This window comes from Schistocerca gregaria, chromosome X, assembly GCF_023897955.1.
Source record: "Schistocerca gregaria isolate iqSchGreg1 chromosome X, iqSchGreg1.2, whole genome shotgun sequence".
Lineage (NCBI taxonomy): Eukaryota > Metazoa > Arthropoda > Insecta > Orthoptera > Acrididae > Schistocerca > Schistocerca gregaria.
This window is the reverse complement of record NC_064931.1, coordinates 341,541,057-341,561,039: the sequence shown is the minus strand read 5'-3', so window position 1 is coordinate 341,561,039 and position 19,983 is coordinate 341,541,057. Positions and strand designations below refer to the sequence as shown.

Genomic DNA, 19,983 nt, shown 5'->3' with positions numbered 1-19,983 from the left:
GCAATTTTATCAATAATTTGTCCTGGATCTAATATTCATCCCTATATTCCACCTCTCCATTACCCATACATTCACAACTACTAATACTCCAAGAGTCTTCACCTTCCACACTGCATTCTTCTATTTCATATTCCATCAGCCACTCCAGGCTGCTTCTTTAGGCATATATCCAAATGGGAAGTGGAAGTGGGTCGGGATACCAGGGCTCAGGGATGCCATGACACCCCCCCCCCCCCCAATCCCACCCCACCCCACCCCCTGCTCCCAACAACAGTTCATTCAAAGCATGTCTGTTTTTACATTAATTCCCAAATTTTTCAGTCAGCTTTTGGAAAATGAAGTAACATTAAAGCGATGGACCTTGAAGACAAGATGATCTAGAGGACTGCAAGTTATGTTTAACACTGGACACTTGTCTGGCCATTGCCTAAGGGCTAACTGAAATGAATGAGATTCCAGCCTGATCAGCATTTACATTTTAAAGGTCTAGCAACTAGAACTGTCAAATTACCTTACACATTTGCAACCAACTACTAAGATATTAAGTTGTAGCATCTCTGAAGTGATGTGCGTTTGCAGTGATTGTCCTTGGCACAAAGTGGTTTTGGACAAGCTGAGTCCAAATGTATGTACTAGTGTAATTTAAATGCTGTCTCTGTGGCAATGCATCTGTTTGGTTTACCATGGGTACTGGTTGACAGTTTTATTAGAGCTGATTGGTGGGTGAAGAGAGCTAAGTCTTTATGGCCACTTAGGTGGGATAATTTTTCCTAACTAATCTACAAGGTGCCGTGTGGTACTTGTGATCAGTACCTCTGCTTCTATCAACAGACTGACTGCTGACAGACAAAATACTTTATTTTAAGCTGTTTACTTTCTACATATACCTAGGGACTAACCAGGATTGAATGGTAATTATGATTAATTTTTAGAAGTAGTTCTCATTAAATTTACATGAATTTTCCAGAGGAAGGTGCGAACAGAAGCTGCCGTGCTCATAAAATGACCAATACTATTAAAGGCCATTGACACAGCTACCAGCTATATAAAAGTTTGGCACATAAACATGATATACTGGAGACTGAAAAAAAGGAAACCAACATTAACAACTGAACAGATTTGTTCCTTAACTGTTACCCACCAATTGTAGCATCCTGCACAGGAGTGGAGAATTTTTAATTTGGTATATGTGACAATTTGACAGAGCACATCAGTGCAACAAAAAAATCAGCTCAGAAAGAAGAATAGGAGGGAAAAAAAGGTTGGTTGGTAAACAATCATAAAAGACTTCATAATGCAGTGGAAGAAAAGAAAGGAAAGCAAATCCATCAGTTTTCTTACGGTTCCACACATTTCCCAAAATTTATTTAATTTTGAACAAGAGCATATTTACACTTTTGTTCAGTTGTATCACTAGTGCATGTGTGTGTTTATCAAATAGCCACACATGCATAAAAGCCAACACTTTGACCATCAGACTGGCACTACTGTTTAATAGACCTGGTCAGACAGCTTTGTTATTAATAAAAACCACTAAAGTAATTTTTGGTCCCTTTAGAAGCATCACAATTATCTCCAAATCAACTGCAATTACTGTTCCGTGGCTCAACTGATCTCTGACGGGGAACTTAGCAGTTTTCATTTCAGTACATACTTCAGATAAAACTATTACTTCCTAATACCACTAATTACGAAGACTGCAACCCCTGGATACTCCTTAGGAAAAGGAAGGGGAGGGGGGAGCGTAAAATCCTATCACATTTAAATCTGCACTGACATTGGATTGACATCTTTACTCTATACCTGTGGCAGTGAACTATTTCAATTTACTCAACTGATTATCAGTAAGTTCAAAATTAATTTATACAGTAGAGCATCTATTATCAAAATGACAATCAACAGAACAACCACTTAGCCCAACTGTTACTCACTCAGATCGGCCATCCTGGCCCCCTCCCCCTCCTACCATCATCTGCTGAATTCTTAACGTAAAATGCCTAAACATAAACATGTTGCCCTTGATACGGTTACAGGAATGTGAGTTTGCAGCAATGTTATCTAATGTTTAGAAAGTTGATAAGTCAATAATTACAGATATAATACAACAAAATAGTAACATCACAAAATTCTTGATCTTAATATGATTGACAAGTCTTAAACCTATGAAGGTTGATATGAACATGAATCTAGAGGACACTGTTTACAGTTGGTTTACAGAAAGAAGATCACAAAGAGAATCTCTCTCTACTTTTGTTCTGCATAAAAAAGCAATTAAATTTAATGAAAATCTTGTAGGACTGTCTAACTTTAAAGCAAGAACAGGCTGGTTAAAGTGCTTTAAGTCAAGACACAGCATTTGTGAGCTTCAAATAAAAGGAGACAAACTGTGTGTTGATTTTTCAGCAGGTGATGCTTTCGAAATTAAACTAAGGGTTGTACTGGAGGGAGAAGATTATGCTCTTGAAAACATTTACAATGCTGATTAAACTGGGCTCAACTGGGCAGCTCTGCAAAAGAAGAACTCTTGCTTCGTGTTGTGAATTAGCTGCATCTGGTCCTACAATAAGCAACGATCACATTACTGCATTAGCTTGTGCCAATGCAACTTCATTAAAGTGACATTTTGTCCACCTAATGTAACGTCCTTATTACAGCCCATGAATCGAGATGTTATTGAGACTTTCAGATGGTATTACAGGGAAGAACTGTTACACAAAGTATTGTTAGAAAGAGGAGGCAGAGGGAGAACAGAGTCTGTTTAAAAAATATATATATTTTAAAAGTGTGTCACACAAGATCAGAGCAGTATAATATACCCATATCCTCCAATTAGTTCAGATAATCGATGCTCTGCTGTATATCAGTAATTCGGGATAACCAAAAACAGACATCTTACTGTAACAAGTGTTATGGCAATAAAATTATTCAGCCATCTTCTTGATATCACTTGTGTAAACAACAGGAAATCACTCGTTATGGATGGCAGGAAAGATGGATGTTTCAAGGCAGTCTCAATCGACATACATTCTGACAAAAACATGAGTCTTCCAGCAGTTTATTTTCAACTGAATTATCAATGACTGATTAATAAAAAGAACTAAGTGTCTATCTGCTTAGAATTACATATAAGTTTTTAGGCATGCACATGTATATACAGACACTCTTCTTGTAAGACAGTGAAATAATATCTACATAGCAGAAATAGCTAAAAGCAATTATGCTACTTTATACTTATAGACATGGAACATCAAATACTTTCATAAGTATCTCAGAAAAATTAACTGCATAAAGTTATTCAACCAACAGTGCCACAAAGTGACACTGCTTCCATAACTACTAGTACAGACCACTGAACACTGCTGACCATTATGGGTTATATAGTATTTGATAACACTAATTCAGGTAACAGATCTGAATTTATTGCACAACACAGGACATTTATTCAAAACACCTTCTATGTAGGAACAGAGGGAAAACAAAGGTTTCCAAACATTTGATTTGTGCTTGTAATCTAGTCAAACAATACAAGAATCATTTACTTTCTCTGAAGTAAGACATAATTGAGAAATCTTTATTTTTCTTAATTCTTGTTACTACGTCATTTTTGGAGTAACATTTTCTTAAGGCGAAATGTTGAAATGTAATGTAACCTTTGAATCGCAACACACAACTCACGTATATGGTATGTAAAACACTATTTATTTACTGATTCTTGTCTCCTCCAAATTCTCAATAAAAATGTTGGACAAACAACACACTTTCTAGAGGTGATGTATAAAATGTCACCTTCTGTTGGTATGTTCAGTGTTACTTAAATTACAATTACAAATATTAGCTTAAGTACTTCAAAGTGAAACTCCTCATTTACCTTGGCTCAGAATTTGTTTCTTCTCAGACAGTAACGAAGAGTACAACACTACAGCAGCAAATACACTTCAATTTACAGTAAGAGGTTTTCATCAACCATCATACTTTGCAGATATGCTAGTACATACATAATACACTGCCCATCATCAAAAGTTATCCTTAAAAAATAATGCTGTGATTTACTCATATTTTTAAATGCTTAAAATTTTTAATGTGCAATAAACTTCATTGTGAAGATCTCTACAAATACGGCAAACTGCACCCATGCTGCAGGTCTCAATTACTTTAAAATATACCTTAATTTTAGTAATGTGTATATAAGCTCTTTCAATGCAATACCCGCACCTTGATAATCTCTCATTTTTCTTTCAATATAACCAAATTACCATTACATACATAATGTACTTTCCTGTGAAAGCTATTTTTTTTCCTGACAGTCTCCCCCCTCCCCAGCCCCTAAAACAAATATTTCTACACGAAAGTGCAAGCCACAGATGTACTTGAAATATTCAATGCAAAATTTTGCAATTCTACATCAAACTTACTTTGTTCGCAACAAAACACTACACAGTATGAAAAGTCCTACAGTAATAACATTAAACAGATCTTTATACACCAAAACACATCAGCAGTAAAAAATATAAGTAAGCCATTAAATGTCATGCTATTGAAGAATGCATTGTTGAGAATGAGAATCAGACACTGTCTTCACTCAGCCAAGAATGGAGGAAAAGAGAGAGAGAGAGAGAGAGAGAGAGAGAGAGAGAGAGAGAGAGAGCACAGAACTCCTTTCAAAACGGTAAGTAAGGGTCAGGCAGCGCAATATAGCATGCTTTACAAGTACATATAAAATAATTTTGACAATTTCTGAAGATTATTTTAACCAAAAATCAATATGAATATATTCCTATATTCATTTTTTGACATCAAGCACTTTAACTTCCATGTAACATTTCTATGGAGTCCTATAATATGTTTTAAGAAACTATATTTTCAGTCAACATAAGAAATTATGTTCACTGATTCCCACTGCTTCCACCAATAACATGGACAGATGTCCCAACAAGAAATTTTAAAAGTATAAAGCCTTCAATTTACGTTTCTAACAAAATGGTGTAATATCTGTGGTGTTACACTAGCTCAGCAATGCTTGACATGATAAATTGACTATCATAAGACAAATACTAATTCACTGTAGTGTTGATACCAGTAAAAACTGCAGTTCATTTATGATACCTGACTACAAACAATGCTTTACAACAAACACCAACCTGACTGACATACAGATAATTATTTATTCCTGTGTTCTGATCACTGAAACAGCATACTATAAAAGTCACCATAGTGATTGTGATTGCTGTGACATTTAATCCTATTAAATGATAATCCACACTGTTGTGTTTAAAAAACTGAAATTAAAAATCAGCCTTCAGAAACGTGAATGGCTTCTCTTCTCTCTTCCCACAAATACTAAATAGAATTAAAATTTGAAAATGTGTTGAAAGCAATAAATCTGTAAAGAAAATTTCTTTTCTTTATACCAATTAGCAAGTCACAAAAATAAAGGTCTTGACATTAGATAAAATAAATGTACACTTCACAAATGAAATACATGGTTGCTTCACTCATCACAACATATGTAGCCAAGATTTAAAAACAGAAGAGAGAAAGATAGCATTATCTACAGGATGATGACCTTATGTTTTTGAATGCTCAGAATCACTGGACTCTTAACAAGAGCATATCAACACAGCATGTATTAATCTTCTCCATGTGTGTAAGAATTTATGATGCTGCAAATAAATATGGTCCACGATGACACAAACTTCTAATGTGTATAAATCATGCAGTTCTTTTTAAACTGTTGAACATCTCCAACAGGCTACTGACATTGATACATTATATGAAATAAATTTGGTCCTGGATGACAGTCATATTACACCAAGAAACATAACAATAACAATTGTCAAGTAAGTTCTGAAGCACAGCGCGTGCACACACACACACACACACACACACACACACACACACACACACACACACACACACACACACACACACAAAACTGTTGGAATATCTATATCAAGAAATTGAATGATTGCATCCCCAATCAAATCAGTCAAGACATAAAACGCAATAAGATAATGTGGTGTATCTTACAGTATAAAATAACCTATACACAAGTAATGGTTGGGAAAAGGTCCTATGAAAATGAGCACCACATTTCAAACAAAATCTTCTTTGTTGTGGCTGAGGTCATATGCAATGTCACATTTATAACTATCACCACCAACATTGTCACCTTCGTTGTTGAAGACTTACATAATTCCAACACACATTCTCTGGCATTTCATGTGATATAAGAAAGCTGTAGACATTGTTTACAACTTACATACATATATATATGTAAGGCAGAAATGGTACCCTACCATTTTGTTTTTGTCTGCATGGAACCATTCACAAATATGTTATTGAGGTGACTTACTTATGCAGCAACAAGTAAACACTTAGCTAATAACATGCGCCGTGCTTCTATTCACAAATGACCCCCATACAAATTTTACTTATTCCCTTCTTTCCAAGCTCACTGACTTATCATCTGAGATTATCATTTGTAAATTTAAGTACATTTACTTCTCTTCAAACAGAGGTTTTAATATTTAAGATGTCAATCTTAAGACGGTTTGCAAAACTTTGTTCTTGTATACTAAAGAGAGCAAATAAGAGTTCTTTGTGCAAAACTCCCCAACATCTGATGTATTAGCCACATGGCCAACACATATTTAAAAAAATAACAGGTAATTTCATTTGTTATTACTATATACATGTATTTTTTTAATTTATAACAACATTTCCTTTGCAATATATAATGACTGTACAGCCTAGTTCCTTTCTTCAATACTAGAAATTAAAATTACAGGTCAGCCCAACAGTGATGGAGTCATCTACCACTGAACAATCAATCAATCACACACACACACACACACACACACACACACACACACACAATAATTCAAAATACTTTATCTAAATAGTAACAACAATTAAGAAATAAACTGAAACACATGGTGTCCACATTCCCTCACTCTTTGTTGTGTAGAATTCTACCTCACAAAGTATGTTAAATTGATAGCTCATCAAAATCAGCTATACTGGAGATCAAATCTAAGTACCTGCAGGCAATGAAAAATCATAAATTAAGAAGGAAACACAGTTCCCACAATGCATGACAAGAATTTCCAATCAAAGGTCAAGAGATATGCATCTATCAGTATATAATATTCTGGTGAAGAATGTAACTCTCCGAAAACAGAACACAAAAAATAGACTATGTTAAAATAACTGTATCTGCAATAACTACAACAGCTATTTGTGAATAATATTTACAATTGTGCACCACTTCTACAGACCCCACAGAAACACCTCAATGAATTAAATGTTCTGATTTTATTAACATTTTTATTGTCATGTCAGATAACTCTAATTATCAACCAACAAAAATATATGCAACTATAAACTTAAAAACTGTTTCTTTTATTTCCTGTTTTCCAGAAATATGCAAGAACCAGGTGACAGTTTTATAGTTATATATCCTGGAATCACTGTTCGAACCCAAAGCTCTGTGATGAACACGACAAAAAATAATTGTCCTCTGTTTACGGCAGCACACCACAGGCTTAATTTCACAGACTCCTATGCAAAACAACACATTGTACATATGTTTAAAAAATTGAAGATATGCATTTGAAATACCCATGGGACACAAGGACACATTTTTCCTCCATGAAAAATGAAGTGTATGGAAACTGGTGAGTAAATTTTCAAGCTTATTGTTTTCCATTGATTGTGGGCAAAAATGTCAGCACTTCAAAATTTCTGGTACTTTAACTTTCAGTTTTCAGTCCTTACTAAGTCCAATCATTTTATTCACTCAATAATTTTAAAATGAAGCACAATTAATGTTAATTTCCACAACATTATCACACAGTCACAGCAGGTCTCCTGCACAGGAACTGTCAGTCACCTCATTACTTGCTCTAGCTGCCTTTCATACCAGTATTTCCAAATAATTATTATCGAGACTCTCAAACAACACTTAAGAATTACAAGAGACTTTCCTTAATAATAAAATAATATTAAAACCTATAACAATCAAAAGTGGGCGACCTTATTATTACTAAACACAAGTCCCTGCACGAAGAGCATTTGAGATTTTCAACATAAATATTTTGGATGAACATGTATGTCCTTTACACATCTGTAATTTCACAGACAATGCCAAACAAATGACAACTGTGTCAATGAAATGATCTGTGGAGTATTCACACGCTAGTTATGATAGAACTTTTGTTGCCTCACAGGAACGATCTTCAGGTTCTTAGTCAGGCCTGTATATTGGAATTTTTGGAATGAATTCAATCAAAAGAACCTGCAAAAGAAAATTAATTTTTTTTTTTTAGTGGTCATAATGTGAAACTACATGGGTCAAGCATAGACATTTTATTGGAATGTAATAAAAAATCCTGTGGACAAATAAAAAATCATTGTAAGCATTACCTCCTTTTAAAATATTTATGAATGTAGGTGTAAGAATAAGAAAAAGAAAAGTTACAGCAACAGCACATCCATTTATCATACAAGTAGTATATGTTATCTCTTATACAGGTACAATATATTAGTGATTTGGATATCCTGTTAAATCATGTAATACATCATCAATATCAAAAGCGAGTTGAACCTACCAACACGGGAGGGAGGGAGGGAGGGAGGGAGGGAGGGAGGGAGGGAGGGAGGGAGGGAGGGAGGGAGGGAGGGAGGGAGGGAGGGAGGGAGGGAGGGAGGGAGGGAGGGAGGGAGGGAGGGAGGGAGGGAGGGAGGGAGGGAGGGAGGGAGGGAGGGAGGGAGGGAGGGAGGGAGGGAGGGAGGGAGGGAGGGAGGGAGGGAGGGAGGGAGGGAGGGAGGGAGGGAGGGAGGGAGGGAGGGAGGGAGGGAGGGAGGGAGGGAGGGAGGGAGGGAGGGAGGGAGGGAGGGGAGGGAGGGAGGGAGGGAGGGAGGGAGGGAGGGAGGGAGGGAGGGAGGGAGGGAGGGAGGGAGGGGAGGGAGGGAGGGAGGGAGGGAGGGAGGGAGGGAGGGAGGGAGGGAGGGAGGGAGGGAGGGAGGGAGGGAGGGAGGGAGGGAGGGAGGGAGGGGAGGGAGGGAGGGAGGGAGGGAGGGAGGGAGGGAGGGGAGGGAGGGAGGGAGGGAGGGAGGGAGGGAGGGAGGGAGGGAGGGAGGGAGGGAGGGAGGGAGGGAGGGAGGGAGGGAGGGAGGGGAGGGAGGGAGGGAGGGAGGGAGGGAGGGAGGGAGGGAGGGAGGGAGGGAGGGAGGGAGGGAGGGAGGGAGGGGAGGGAGGGAGGGAGGGAGGGAGGGAGGGGGAGGGAGGGAGGGAGGGAGGGAGGGAGGGAGGGAGGGAGGGAGGGGAGGGAGGGAGGGAGGGAGGGAGGGAGGGAGGGAGGGAGGGAGGGAGGGAGGGAGGGAGGGAGGGAGGGAGGGAGGGAGGGAGGGGAGGGAGGGAGGGAGGGAGGGAGGGAGGGAGGGAGGGAGGGGAGGGAGGGAGGGAGGGAGGGAGGGAGGGAGGGAGGGAGGGGAGGGAGGGAGGGAGGGAGGGAGGGAGGGAGGGAGGGAGGGAGGGAGGGAGGGAGGGAGGGAGGGAGGGAGGGAGGGAGGGAGGGAGGGAGGGAGGGAGGGTGGGAGGGAGGGAGGGAGGGAGGGAGGGAGGGAGGGAGGAGGGAGGGAGGGAGGGAGGGGAGGGAGGGAGGGAGGGAGGGAGGGAGGAGGGAGGGAGGGAACACACGCGAGACAGATGGAGGGAGGGAGGGAGGGAGGGAGGGAGGGAGGGAGGGAGGGAGGGAGGGAGGGAGGGAGGGAGGGAGGGAGGGAGGGAGAGAGAGAGAGAGAGAGAGAAAGTAGGGACAGAACAGAACACTGCAAAAATTATAATGAACCAAATAAATATTCTCAAATGAAAGTTGTTGCGACGAACTAATTTGTAGAAAAGCCTAAGATCTAAGTCTGGTTAGAAGGTAACTGTCTAGCTGAGAGTTGGAGACACCAAGAAATGAAGAGCACAGGAGAAGAACATGCTTTGTCTGCTTATCAAATCATTCAGGACAGCAATTTTAAAGTTTGAAACCGAATTTCATGGATACTAATGAACAAAAAGAATACAAAAGTCATTTGGAAGGACATGTTATATACATTAAATTTAACATTAATTGATTATTCAAATATTTAAATTTAGGATTTACTGGCATAACATTTAAAGGGATGTAATGCATCACAAGGAGAAAATTTGCTACTTTTATATAGCAAAATAGAAGATAATGCAAGTAAACCTGTATTTTTTGTTAAATTTTATGTCAGATTACTTAGTAATGAAAAACAATGATTGAAACAATAAAGATACTTCTTGATAAGCAGTTCCTTTTTGCTATTTTAACTTCATGTGATAAAATGCTAAAAGAATACAGTATACTGTCACTTATCCAAACATACAGTTCTCAGGGTAGTGTAAAAGGTTTGTGTGACACACACTAGCTTATTGTCTGCAATACTCTTTTACAAACTGGAGGTACTGATACTTTCCTTTTGATGTTGCCAAACGACTTGTAAAGACAAATTACTACTACTACTACTACTACTACTACTACTATTATTATTATTGTCAGTAGTAAACAAAATTATTCAAAAAGAACATTTTATTATATTTTTATATTTTATGTCTGTAAGCTGCGGATTGACATTATCTACACTGCTGTTCTTGAAGTTGCTGTGAAACTCTGCCACTGATAAAATCTGAGCTATATATTGAATGAGGTGGGGATGTTTTTGTGATGATTACCTCTCTTATGGGTCTTGTTAGGAAACAACATTTCATCAAATATTTCTTCTTCAGAAATGTCCCCCAATTTTGTATCAGATTATGATTGACCACGACAACATTCAAAACGCTTAGGTTTACATCAAGCTCCAACTATGATCTGCATCCAATCCACTGGAACTTCTGCCTCTGCTTACTAATTAATCAGTCCATTATCATCATCATCATCATCATCATCATCATCATCATGTTTCATAAAAGTGTTTCCCATACTATGTGAAGTTACTTTCACTGACTCCAAAAGCTTCGGTTCACTGGCAAGATAATTACAATACCCCGAAACAGTGTAACTCTTGTTCTACCCTGAACATGAATCACAAATGACTTCTTAGAGGTTTATTTCTTGTGTAATAATTCTGTCACAAAGCGATTTAAAAAGGAAACAACTTAACTGGCCCCTTTTGTTCCCGTATCTGCAATGTAAGTGTAGAATACTGAAGTTGCATTTGAAAGCTGATGAATACTGAAAGAGTATATACAGATTGCTTTTGTTCATTAGACTTTTCACTTCTAAAACTAACATTCCTCTTTCTAGCACAAAATGTTTCAGCTTTCACTTTGCATACTTTCTGGTCAATGGCGATCTCATTAATTTCCTTCAAGACTTGTTTCTTCATGTCATCATCTAAATTTGCAATTAACATTGCATTGAGCACTTTCATATCAGCAGTATACTTATCACATATTGACCATGTATAATTCCTTGGATACCCCAAAGCTATATTAAATTTGATGTTAAATACTGTTCTATGCACTTCATATGAAATATTAAAATTCATGTATTTTCCTGGAACATTTAATGCAATTTTTTTCATAAAATGTTCTTCTGGGAGATAGAACTTCTTGGTCTTGTCATTGCTGTAATGACTTGATCTACCCTTAAATGAATGAATGTAATCATAAACCTCTGCCATTCCTGCTGCTTCCATAATTTTTCCATGGCCTACTTCCAGTCTTATCCCTTCCAGCACGAAGAGACAAGTGCAGCTTCAAAGACTTCTGAACAGTCATTAATCATCACCTTGTTACTCCATGCACTCCCATGAAAGCTTTTCCGCATATAGGAATTTCATGTACAATTTCATCACCTTATACTCTTACTCTGTTGCGGAAATTACACCCTCGAAGCTGTGCATCATCTTAATTATTCCTTGATCAACTTCTGTGAAATGGAAGTATTGTAATGAGGCCAGTCAGATACAGTGATTGTTCATTCCAGCCTACCATATCACTAAATTTTCATATACTAATTGATCTTTTTTCAGCACCTAATATCTCAAAACACTAACTTACAGTTGCAGTCTTCTCCTAGTTCATTCGACTGAACTATTAATTTCTTCATGATTGTACTCATTCACCCTCTTACTTGCCTTTTCCTAACACTGTTAGAATCTGAAGGTCTCTGTCTTTCAGCTTAAGATGCAGTACTCATTATTCAGTGTATATAATAGACTATTAAAGCTGAAAAGAATCACAACACCTGCAATACTAAACACAATGTCTCAAACTAAAGAAATGGTCCTCACTAGTACTAACAATGCACAATAAAGAAAAATTCTCTGGTTCTTGCTTCAACATTGTTTGACAAACCACAACGAATCTAAAACTTAATACACAACACTGGATAAAGACAATTTATTCCCTGTAGCAAGAGACTGCACATTCTTCCCCTGCATGTGTAATCTAAAATGGTTTATAGAACGTGGATTATTCATATTATCAGATTCACCGGTTAACAATACTAAACAACATAGAATCCAACATCTCATGGCATACATAATTCATTTTTGAAGAAAAGTGGACAACTCTCATTCTTTTCCTGTACTCTTCAAATCTTAACATAAAAGTTTTCTGGGTAGTAAGGTACCATGTCATAATGTATGAAACTACTGCTGGAGAAAAACCATTTTGGCCACAGTTGCAACGCCCTTCTTCTGGGTGTACTGGGGCATTCTAGCAATGCAGTGTCTCTTATATTTAGTTATTACCTCCCCCCCCCCCCCCCCCCCATGAATTATGGACCTTGCCATTGGTGGGGAGGCTTGCGTGCCTCAACAATACAGCTGTACCGTAGGTGCAACCACAACGGAGGGGTATCTATTGAGAGGCCAGACAAACGTGTGGTTCCTGAAGAGGGGCAAAAGCCTTTTCAGTAGTTGCATGGGCAACAGTCTGGATGATTGACTGATCTGGCCTTGTAACACTAACCAAAATGGCCTTGCTGTTCTGGTACTGCGAACGGCTGAAAGCAAGGGGAAACTACAGCCGTAATTTTTCCCGAGGGCATGCAGCTGTATTGTATGATTAAATGATGATGGTGTCCTCTTGGGTAAAATATTCCATTCAGATCTCTGGGCAGGGACACCTCAAGAGGACGTTGTTATCAGGAGAAAGAAAACTGGCGTTCTATGGATCGGAGCATGGAATGTCAGATCCCTTAATCGGCCAGGTATGTTAGAAAATTTAAAAAGGGAAATGGATTGGTTAAAGTTAGATATAGTGGGAATTAGTGAAGTTTGGTGGCAGGAGGAACAAGACTTCTGGTCAGGTGAATACAGGGTTATAAATACAAAATCAAATAGGGGTAATGCAGGAGTAGGTTTAATAATGAATAAAAAAAATAGGTGTACGGGTAAGCTACTATAAACAACATAGTGAACGCATTTTTGTGGCCAAGATAGACACGAAGCCCATGCCTACTACAGTAGTACAAGTTTACGTGCCAACTAGCTCTGCAGATGAAGAAATTGATGAAATGTATGATGAGATAAAACAAATTATTTACATAGTGAAGGGAGACCAAAATTTAATAGCCATGGGTGACTGGAACTCAAGAGCAGGAAAAGGGAGAGAAGAAAACATAGTAGGTGATTATGGATTGGGGCTAAGAAATGAAAGAGGAAGCCGCCTGGTAGAATTTTGCGCAGAGCATAACTAAACCATAGCTAACACTTGGTTTAAGTATCATGAAAGAAGGTTGTATACATGGAAGAACCCTGGAGATACTAAAAGGTATACATGATTGAGAATCACCGTCGAATGAGAAATTAGCTCCTGTTTACCAAATGCTTGACACGCCGTGCGGCAGCAGTTACTCGCCGGTAGTGCTCATGCCTCATGTTGACAGTGTGGTCTGTTGGGCTCTGATTGCTGGCAGTCAAGACAGGGCAATCAGCAAGATTACGGAAAAGAAATAAAATTCAACAAAGCCTGTGTGTTGGCCAATCACCTGGTTATGACGAAATTAAAAGTCAGAGAGGCCATCAAAATACTTAAACAACCCAAGAACAAGAATAGAGAGGATGGACTCAGCATCGCCCCATCTTGGCTACCAGCAATCAGAACACAACAGACCACACTGTCAACTCGAGGCATGAGCACTACCGTCAAGTAACTGCTGCCGCGCGGCCGATGTCCAGCATTTGGTAAACAGGAGCCGACTTCTCATTCAACGGTGACCAGCAATCATGGCACATAACGCAAGAGCCAATAGAAAACATAGATTACGCTCTCCCTCCACCGCAATGACCTATTAGAATAAAATTCCCTATCCTTCTTCCTTAAGTGACCAATGAAACAAATTATCCTTTCAAAATTATGATGTAAAGGCATGTGCAATGAGCAGTAATAATAAAATATAAGGGACACTGCATAGCTAGAATGCACCAGTACACTCAGAATAGGCCACTGCACCTGTGGCCAAAATGTTGGTTTTTCTCCAGCAGTAGTTTCATACATTATGACGCGGTATCATCCCCAGAAAACTTTAAAGCTGATTGACTCTGGCCGCGGAAGCCTACTCAATTATATCTTCAAATATTATTTCATGATAGTAACTACCTTTTAGTTAGTTGTCAGGTCACATCATTGAGCCCCCTAGGGAAATAGCATCCAAGGCTGGTAGAAACTAGTCCAAAGTATGCTCACTATGCTGCTGGGAGAGCCTCATCTAAGATGTGGAGGAGACACTACCTGTGGTTATCGAGAGTGCAGGGTGCAGTCATGTTCAAGTTGTGACTCATATCAGCACCGATGACGCTTGTCACTACGGTTCTGAGGCCATCCTTAGTTCACGCACAAGGCTGACAGAAGTGGTGAAGACCGATTGTCTCGCTTGTAGAGTTCAAGCAGGGTTTACAATTTGCCGTACGATAACCAGAACTGATTAGGCTCCTTTGGTTTGGACCTGAGTGGACAGTCTCATCCAGAGTCTACATCAGTTCTGTTACAGTCTTGGCTACAGGTTTCTGGACATGCATTACAGAGTGGGGAATTGTGGACTCCCCTTGATAGGTATGGGTGCATTCCACAGAGAAAGCAGCTACTCAGGTAGCAGAGTACTAAAGGAATACACGTTTTGCTTTTGATAGTTTGAGGTCACCTGACGAATGCTCGCCAGCTGATACGCAGGGAGGAAAATTAGATCATGTACAAAGTAAAGACACTTCAAAGGTCAAAATTGTAACAGAAAATTGTGAAAGCATTCGTAACAAAGTTCCTTAATTTACTGCCCTCAGCAAAACCGTTACATTTTACTTGTACTCTGAATTGAGAGCTGGATGAAACTCAAAGCATAAAGATCTAAAATATTTAATGAGGCATAGAATTTGTATCGAAAAGTCAGGTTATATGCCACAGGAAAAGGGAGGGGGTTGTCCATTGCCATTAACAAAAGTTGATGTGTCTTCTGAGGTTGAAATTGTGTCTGACTGCAAAGTTATTTGGGCATGAGTAACTGGCTTAGGTGAACTTCTGATCATGAAATGTTTCTACCAGCCGCCTAATTCCATTGAAACAGCTGTAAAATCATTCAGAGAAAGCCTACACTAAAGAGAATAGAGTGGAACACCAATGGTTCCACGGCAGGTGGTACAAACACACGATCTTGTGAAGCAGTCCTCAACAAAGTCTCCAAAAACTGCCTTGAACAGCTAGCTTGACAACTCAAGTACAATGGAACTGTTTTAGACCTCACAGCTACAAACAGGCCTGTCTTCATCGACAGTGCCAGAACACAGGGTGAACATTAATAAAACAGACAAACTGCAGGGTCAGATTCCTGATGGGAAATGGAGGCAAGAAGGTCCTATGAAAATGTGTCTAGAAATGGATGATGTGCATACTACAATAACAAATCAACCCAGAATATGGTACAGAGCTGCATCGCACCCATGTCCCAACATATGTTCGAAGTAGTCGTCATGGGATGAATGCAAGCATTCACATATCGCATGACGGATTGCTGCACTTTGGCGGGCCACTTTGCAGGAGCTTGCACTAGGGTTTGTCTCAATATCCTGTAAAACCCGGTCCTCCAAATCTGGTGTATACACAGTATGTCGCCTCCTGAACGTTAATCCATCTCAATGTACCCATGATCACACAAATACCCAAGAGGGGCTTGAAAGGTTGTGTGATGTGCTTGGTGTCTGTAGGGGTACTTGTTTTGATATAGCCATGAGGCTTCCATCTGTTTGGCTGTACACAAACACCATGTCCGCTTGTTCCTGACATAAATACTAGACCATTCTGCTGCTCACAGTAAGCCATGTCAATCATACAGCCTGCATTTGTCAGCGTCATCTACCACGGCAGCAATGCATTTCTGGACATACGTTCATAGGACCTTTTATCCCCCATTTCCAGTCAGGAATCTTTCCCTGCAATTTGTCTGGTTTATCAATGTTCAGCCTGTATAGACAGGGATTAATGCTCACGATATCATACGATGGTGGTTACTAAAATTAATAAACCCATGAAGATGGCTAGGAGAGTTTTTATGGCGGAAAGAGCACATAAGCAATTGATAGCATTCTACTTACACAGTGAATGAACAAACATCATTTACTTCAAATATGATGGAATAGGGGAATTATGAACAAATTTTGAACTCATAGTAAAGTGAAAAAATGGTTCAAATGGCTCTGAGCACTATGGACTTAACATCTGTGGTCATCAGTCCCCTAGAACTTAGAACTACTTAAACCTAACTAACCTAAGGACATCACACAACACCCACCATCACAAGGTAGAGAAAATCCCTGACCCCGCCGGAAATCAAACCCGGAAACCCGGGCGTGGGAAGCGAGAACGCTACCGCATGACCACGAGATGCGGTCGATAGTAAACTGAAGCCTAGAGAAGTATGTGCCAATGAAATTAAGGACAGAAAAAAAACCCACTGTGGTTTTATAACAAAATTTGGAAAATACTGCAGCAAAAGATATTTTGCACTATCAGCTTTTTTTTTTTTTTTAAAAAAAAAAAAAAGGGCAGCCCACATCTCGTGGTCGTGCGGTAGCATTCTCGCTTCCCATGCCCGGGTTCGATTCCCGGCGGGGTCAGGGATTTTCTCTGCCTCGTGATGACTGGGTGTTGTGTGATGTCCTTAGGTTAGTTAGGTTTAAGTAGTTCTAAGTTCTAGGGGACTAATGACCATAGATGTTAAGTCCCATAGTGCTCAGAGCCATTTGAACCATTTTTTGAAAAAAGGCAGAAATGTCTATGGACAAAAGTTAGTAGAAAATCCTGTGACTAAAAAAAGACTGATGTGCGAAGCACGCAATTAATTTGACTGTCATAACATAGGAATCGATCTTCGCTAAGCAGTTCGAAAGTTTCTATCTTGTCACTCTTGACCACTTTGACATGACAATAGAAAACAGCAAAATGAAAGCTCAAGTTCTAAATTTTGTTTTAAAAAAAAATCATTCACACAGGACCACTGAACACACATAATATCATTTTAACATAACAAAGACTCCCATATGCAGGACATAGAAATAGGCAATGCTTGATTTGTGACGATAAGCACTGGTACTCTGTTTGGTACCTAACTGCAGATTATGTGATGGGGTACGATAGAACTTTATTTTGTACCAGCTTTTTTTTTACAACTCAAGGGCTGGAAATTGGCATCCCCGGCAATGATAAGCAACTGAAATAACTGAAAACAAATAAGTAGCCAGGTCCAGATGGAATCCCAATTTGGTTCAACACAGCATTGGCCCCTAACTCAGCTTGAATTTATCGTGAACCCAGTGTGAAGTACCAAGTGACAGGAAAAAGCACAGGTGGTTCCCGCATGTAAGGAACATACAATACTGGATCCACAAAATTACAAACCAATGTCCTTAATATTGGTTTTCTGAAGAACTCTTGAGAATATTTTAAGTTAGAATATAATAAATTTCTTTGAGACACAAAAGCTTCTGTCCTTAAGCACACATTTAGAAAGTATCCCTCATGTGAAACTCAGTCTGACCTTTTCTCACGTGATATCCTGTGAATCCTTGATAAAGGGCAACAGGCAGATTTTGGAAAAGCATTTGACACAGTGCTTCACTGCATGCTATTAACAAAAGTCTGAGCATACAGAATAGGTGCCCAGTTACGCGAGTGGCTCAAAAAGTTCGTAAGTAATAGAATCCAGTACATTGTCCTGGATGGCAAGAGTTCATCAGACACAGGGGCATCGTCAAAGTGTGTTAGGTCATTGGATAGGGTGAACAGCAAGCTGTGACCATTTGCTGATGACACTGTAGTATATGGGAAATTGTTGTCACTGAGCGACTGTACAATGATACAGGACAACTTACATAGACAGTTACTATTTGGTGTGATGAATGGCAGCTTGCTACAAATGGAAAAAAATTAAGTTAATGCCATTAAGAAGGAAAACAATCCTTTAATGTTCAGATATAGTGTCTGTGGTGTGCTGCTTGACACAATCACATTGACTAAATACCTAGGCATAACAGTGCAAAGTGACACACAATGCAATAAGCATGTAATATCGGTAGTAGTAGTTTACCGGGAGAATTTTAGGAAGTTTGGTCCACCTATGAAGGATACCACATAAAGTACACTATTGCAAACCATTCCTGAGTACTGCTTGAGTGTTTGGTATTTAGTCAGATAAAAGGAAGGCATGGGAGCAATTTACATGTGTACTGCTGGATTTCTGCACTATGTTTGATCAAAATGCAAATATTACGGAGATGCTTATGAAGTGAATGAGAGTCCCTAGAGGTGACACAACATTCTTTTCACAAATCACTCCAGAGAAAATGTTGATAACTGGCATATGTGTGAGGGCAGAACAATTCTATTGTCGCCAACATACATTTTGCATAATGACCACAAAGACAAGATAAGAGAAATTATAGGATCAAACAGAGGCATATAGACAGTTATTTTTCCCTCACTGTATTTGCGAGTGGGACAGGAAATGGAATGACTAGTAGTACCATGGACAGTATGGTGACTTGCTGAGTATAGATGCAGATGTATGAAGTGCCTTGGGTTTACTTGTGTGAATGGTCAAAGTTCTTCGTATTGTTGCTTGATTCTCCTTGTAAGACAACAAGTTAAAGTGGCTGCAAAACTCGACAATATTGTCAGGTCTTAATTACAGTGATTGATTCAATTACACCATGCAAAGGGACTTGTGATTAACAAGCACTTTACACATATGCATGTGGAACACAGTAGTGACAATATGAGTGTTCAGAAATATGACTTTTTTAACTCTTTATTCACAGAAATACACACCCATACAATGCTGCCTTGAGAGTTCCAATGTGTCAGAACTTCTTGTCATTTAACTGGAAGTGGAGATCAGCATCTGCCTCAGAAAACTTGGAAATGAACTATCCAATCAGAAGGTCTACTATAGAAATCCCAGTAGAACAAACTGTATGGCCTTACTTTGCACGCTTTCTGAGCTGGTGCTTACTTTATTGGTGACATCCAATTTCACAGATTCAGACTGTGATTGTAGTGTACCTCCTGCCTGATAAACTTCCTCTATCATGTCACCAGAGACTGCACGGTTTTTCAGGCTCTCCATTTTACTGGTTTAAAAAATGTTTGCTTCTAACTGTTGACTGATAGATATAGTAAAAACAATTATCTGCTCAATAGCTACTACATTCAAATATTATGGAAGATGTGAAATAGCACTAAAGAATTTCCTAGGGCTCAATGGATGAAGTAGCACTATTTGTTTTATTTAACACAAACACCCAGACACTGTTTAATTTCCTGTTGAAGTTGCTGTTATGTTACTGAAGTCTATGTCTTTGCAATATGCACAAATTTAGTAAGCAGTATACACCCTGTTTTCAAATGGCTAGATAAACTTTATTACGACAAAGCAGATCTTTTATCTTTGTAACTCTAAGTGAAATACATTG

The 19,983-nt window shown here is 39.2% G+C and overlaps 1 protein-coding gene across 1 annotated transcript in view; it reads right to left on the bottom strand.

The window, feature by feature from the left end:
- Positions 1–3,039: 3,039 nt before the first annotated feature.
- Positions 3,040–19,983, bottom strand: part of LOC126298589 (cysteine-rich hydrophobic domain-containing protein 2-like) — a 50,795-nt gene continuing 33,851 nt past the window's right edge. Inside the window, exon 4 of the mRNA XM_049989960.1 lies at positions 3,040–8,296. Within this exon, the coding sequence (XP_049845917.1) occupies positions 8,246–8,296 (51 nt within the window). The 3' untranslated portion in view covers positions 3,040–8,245. The remainder of the gene's footprint in view (positions 8,297–19,983) is intronic.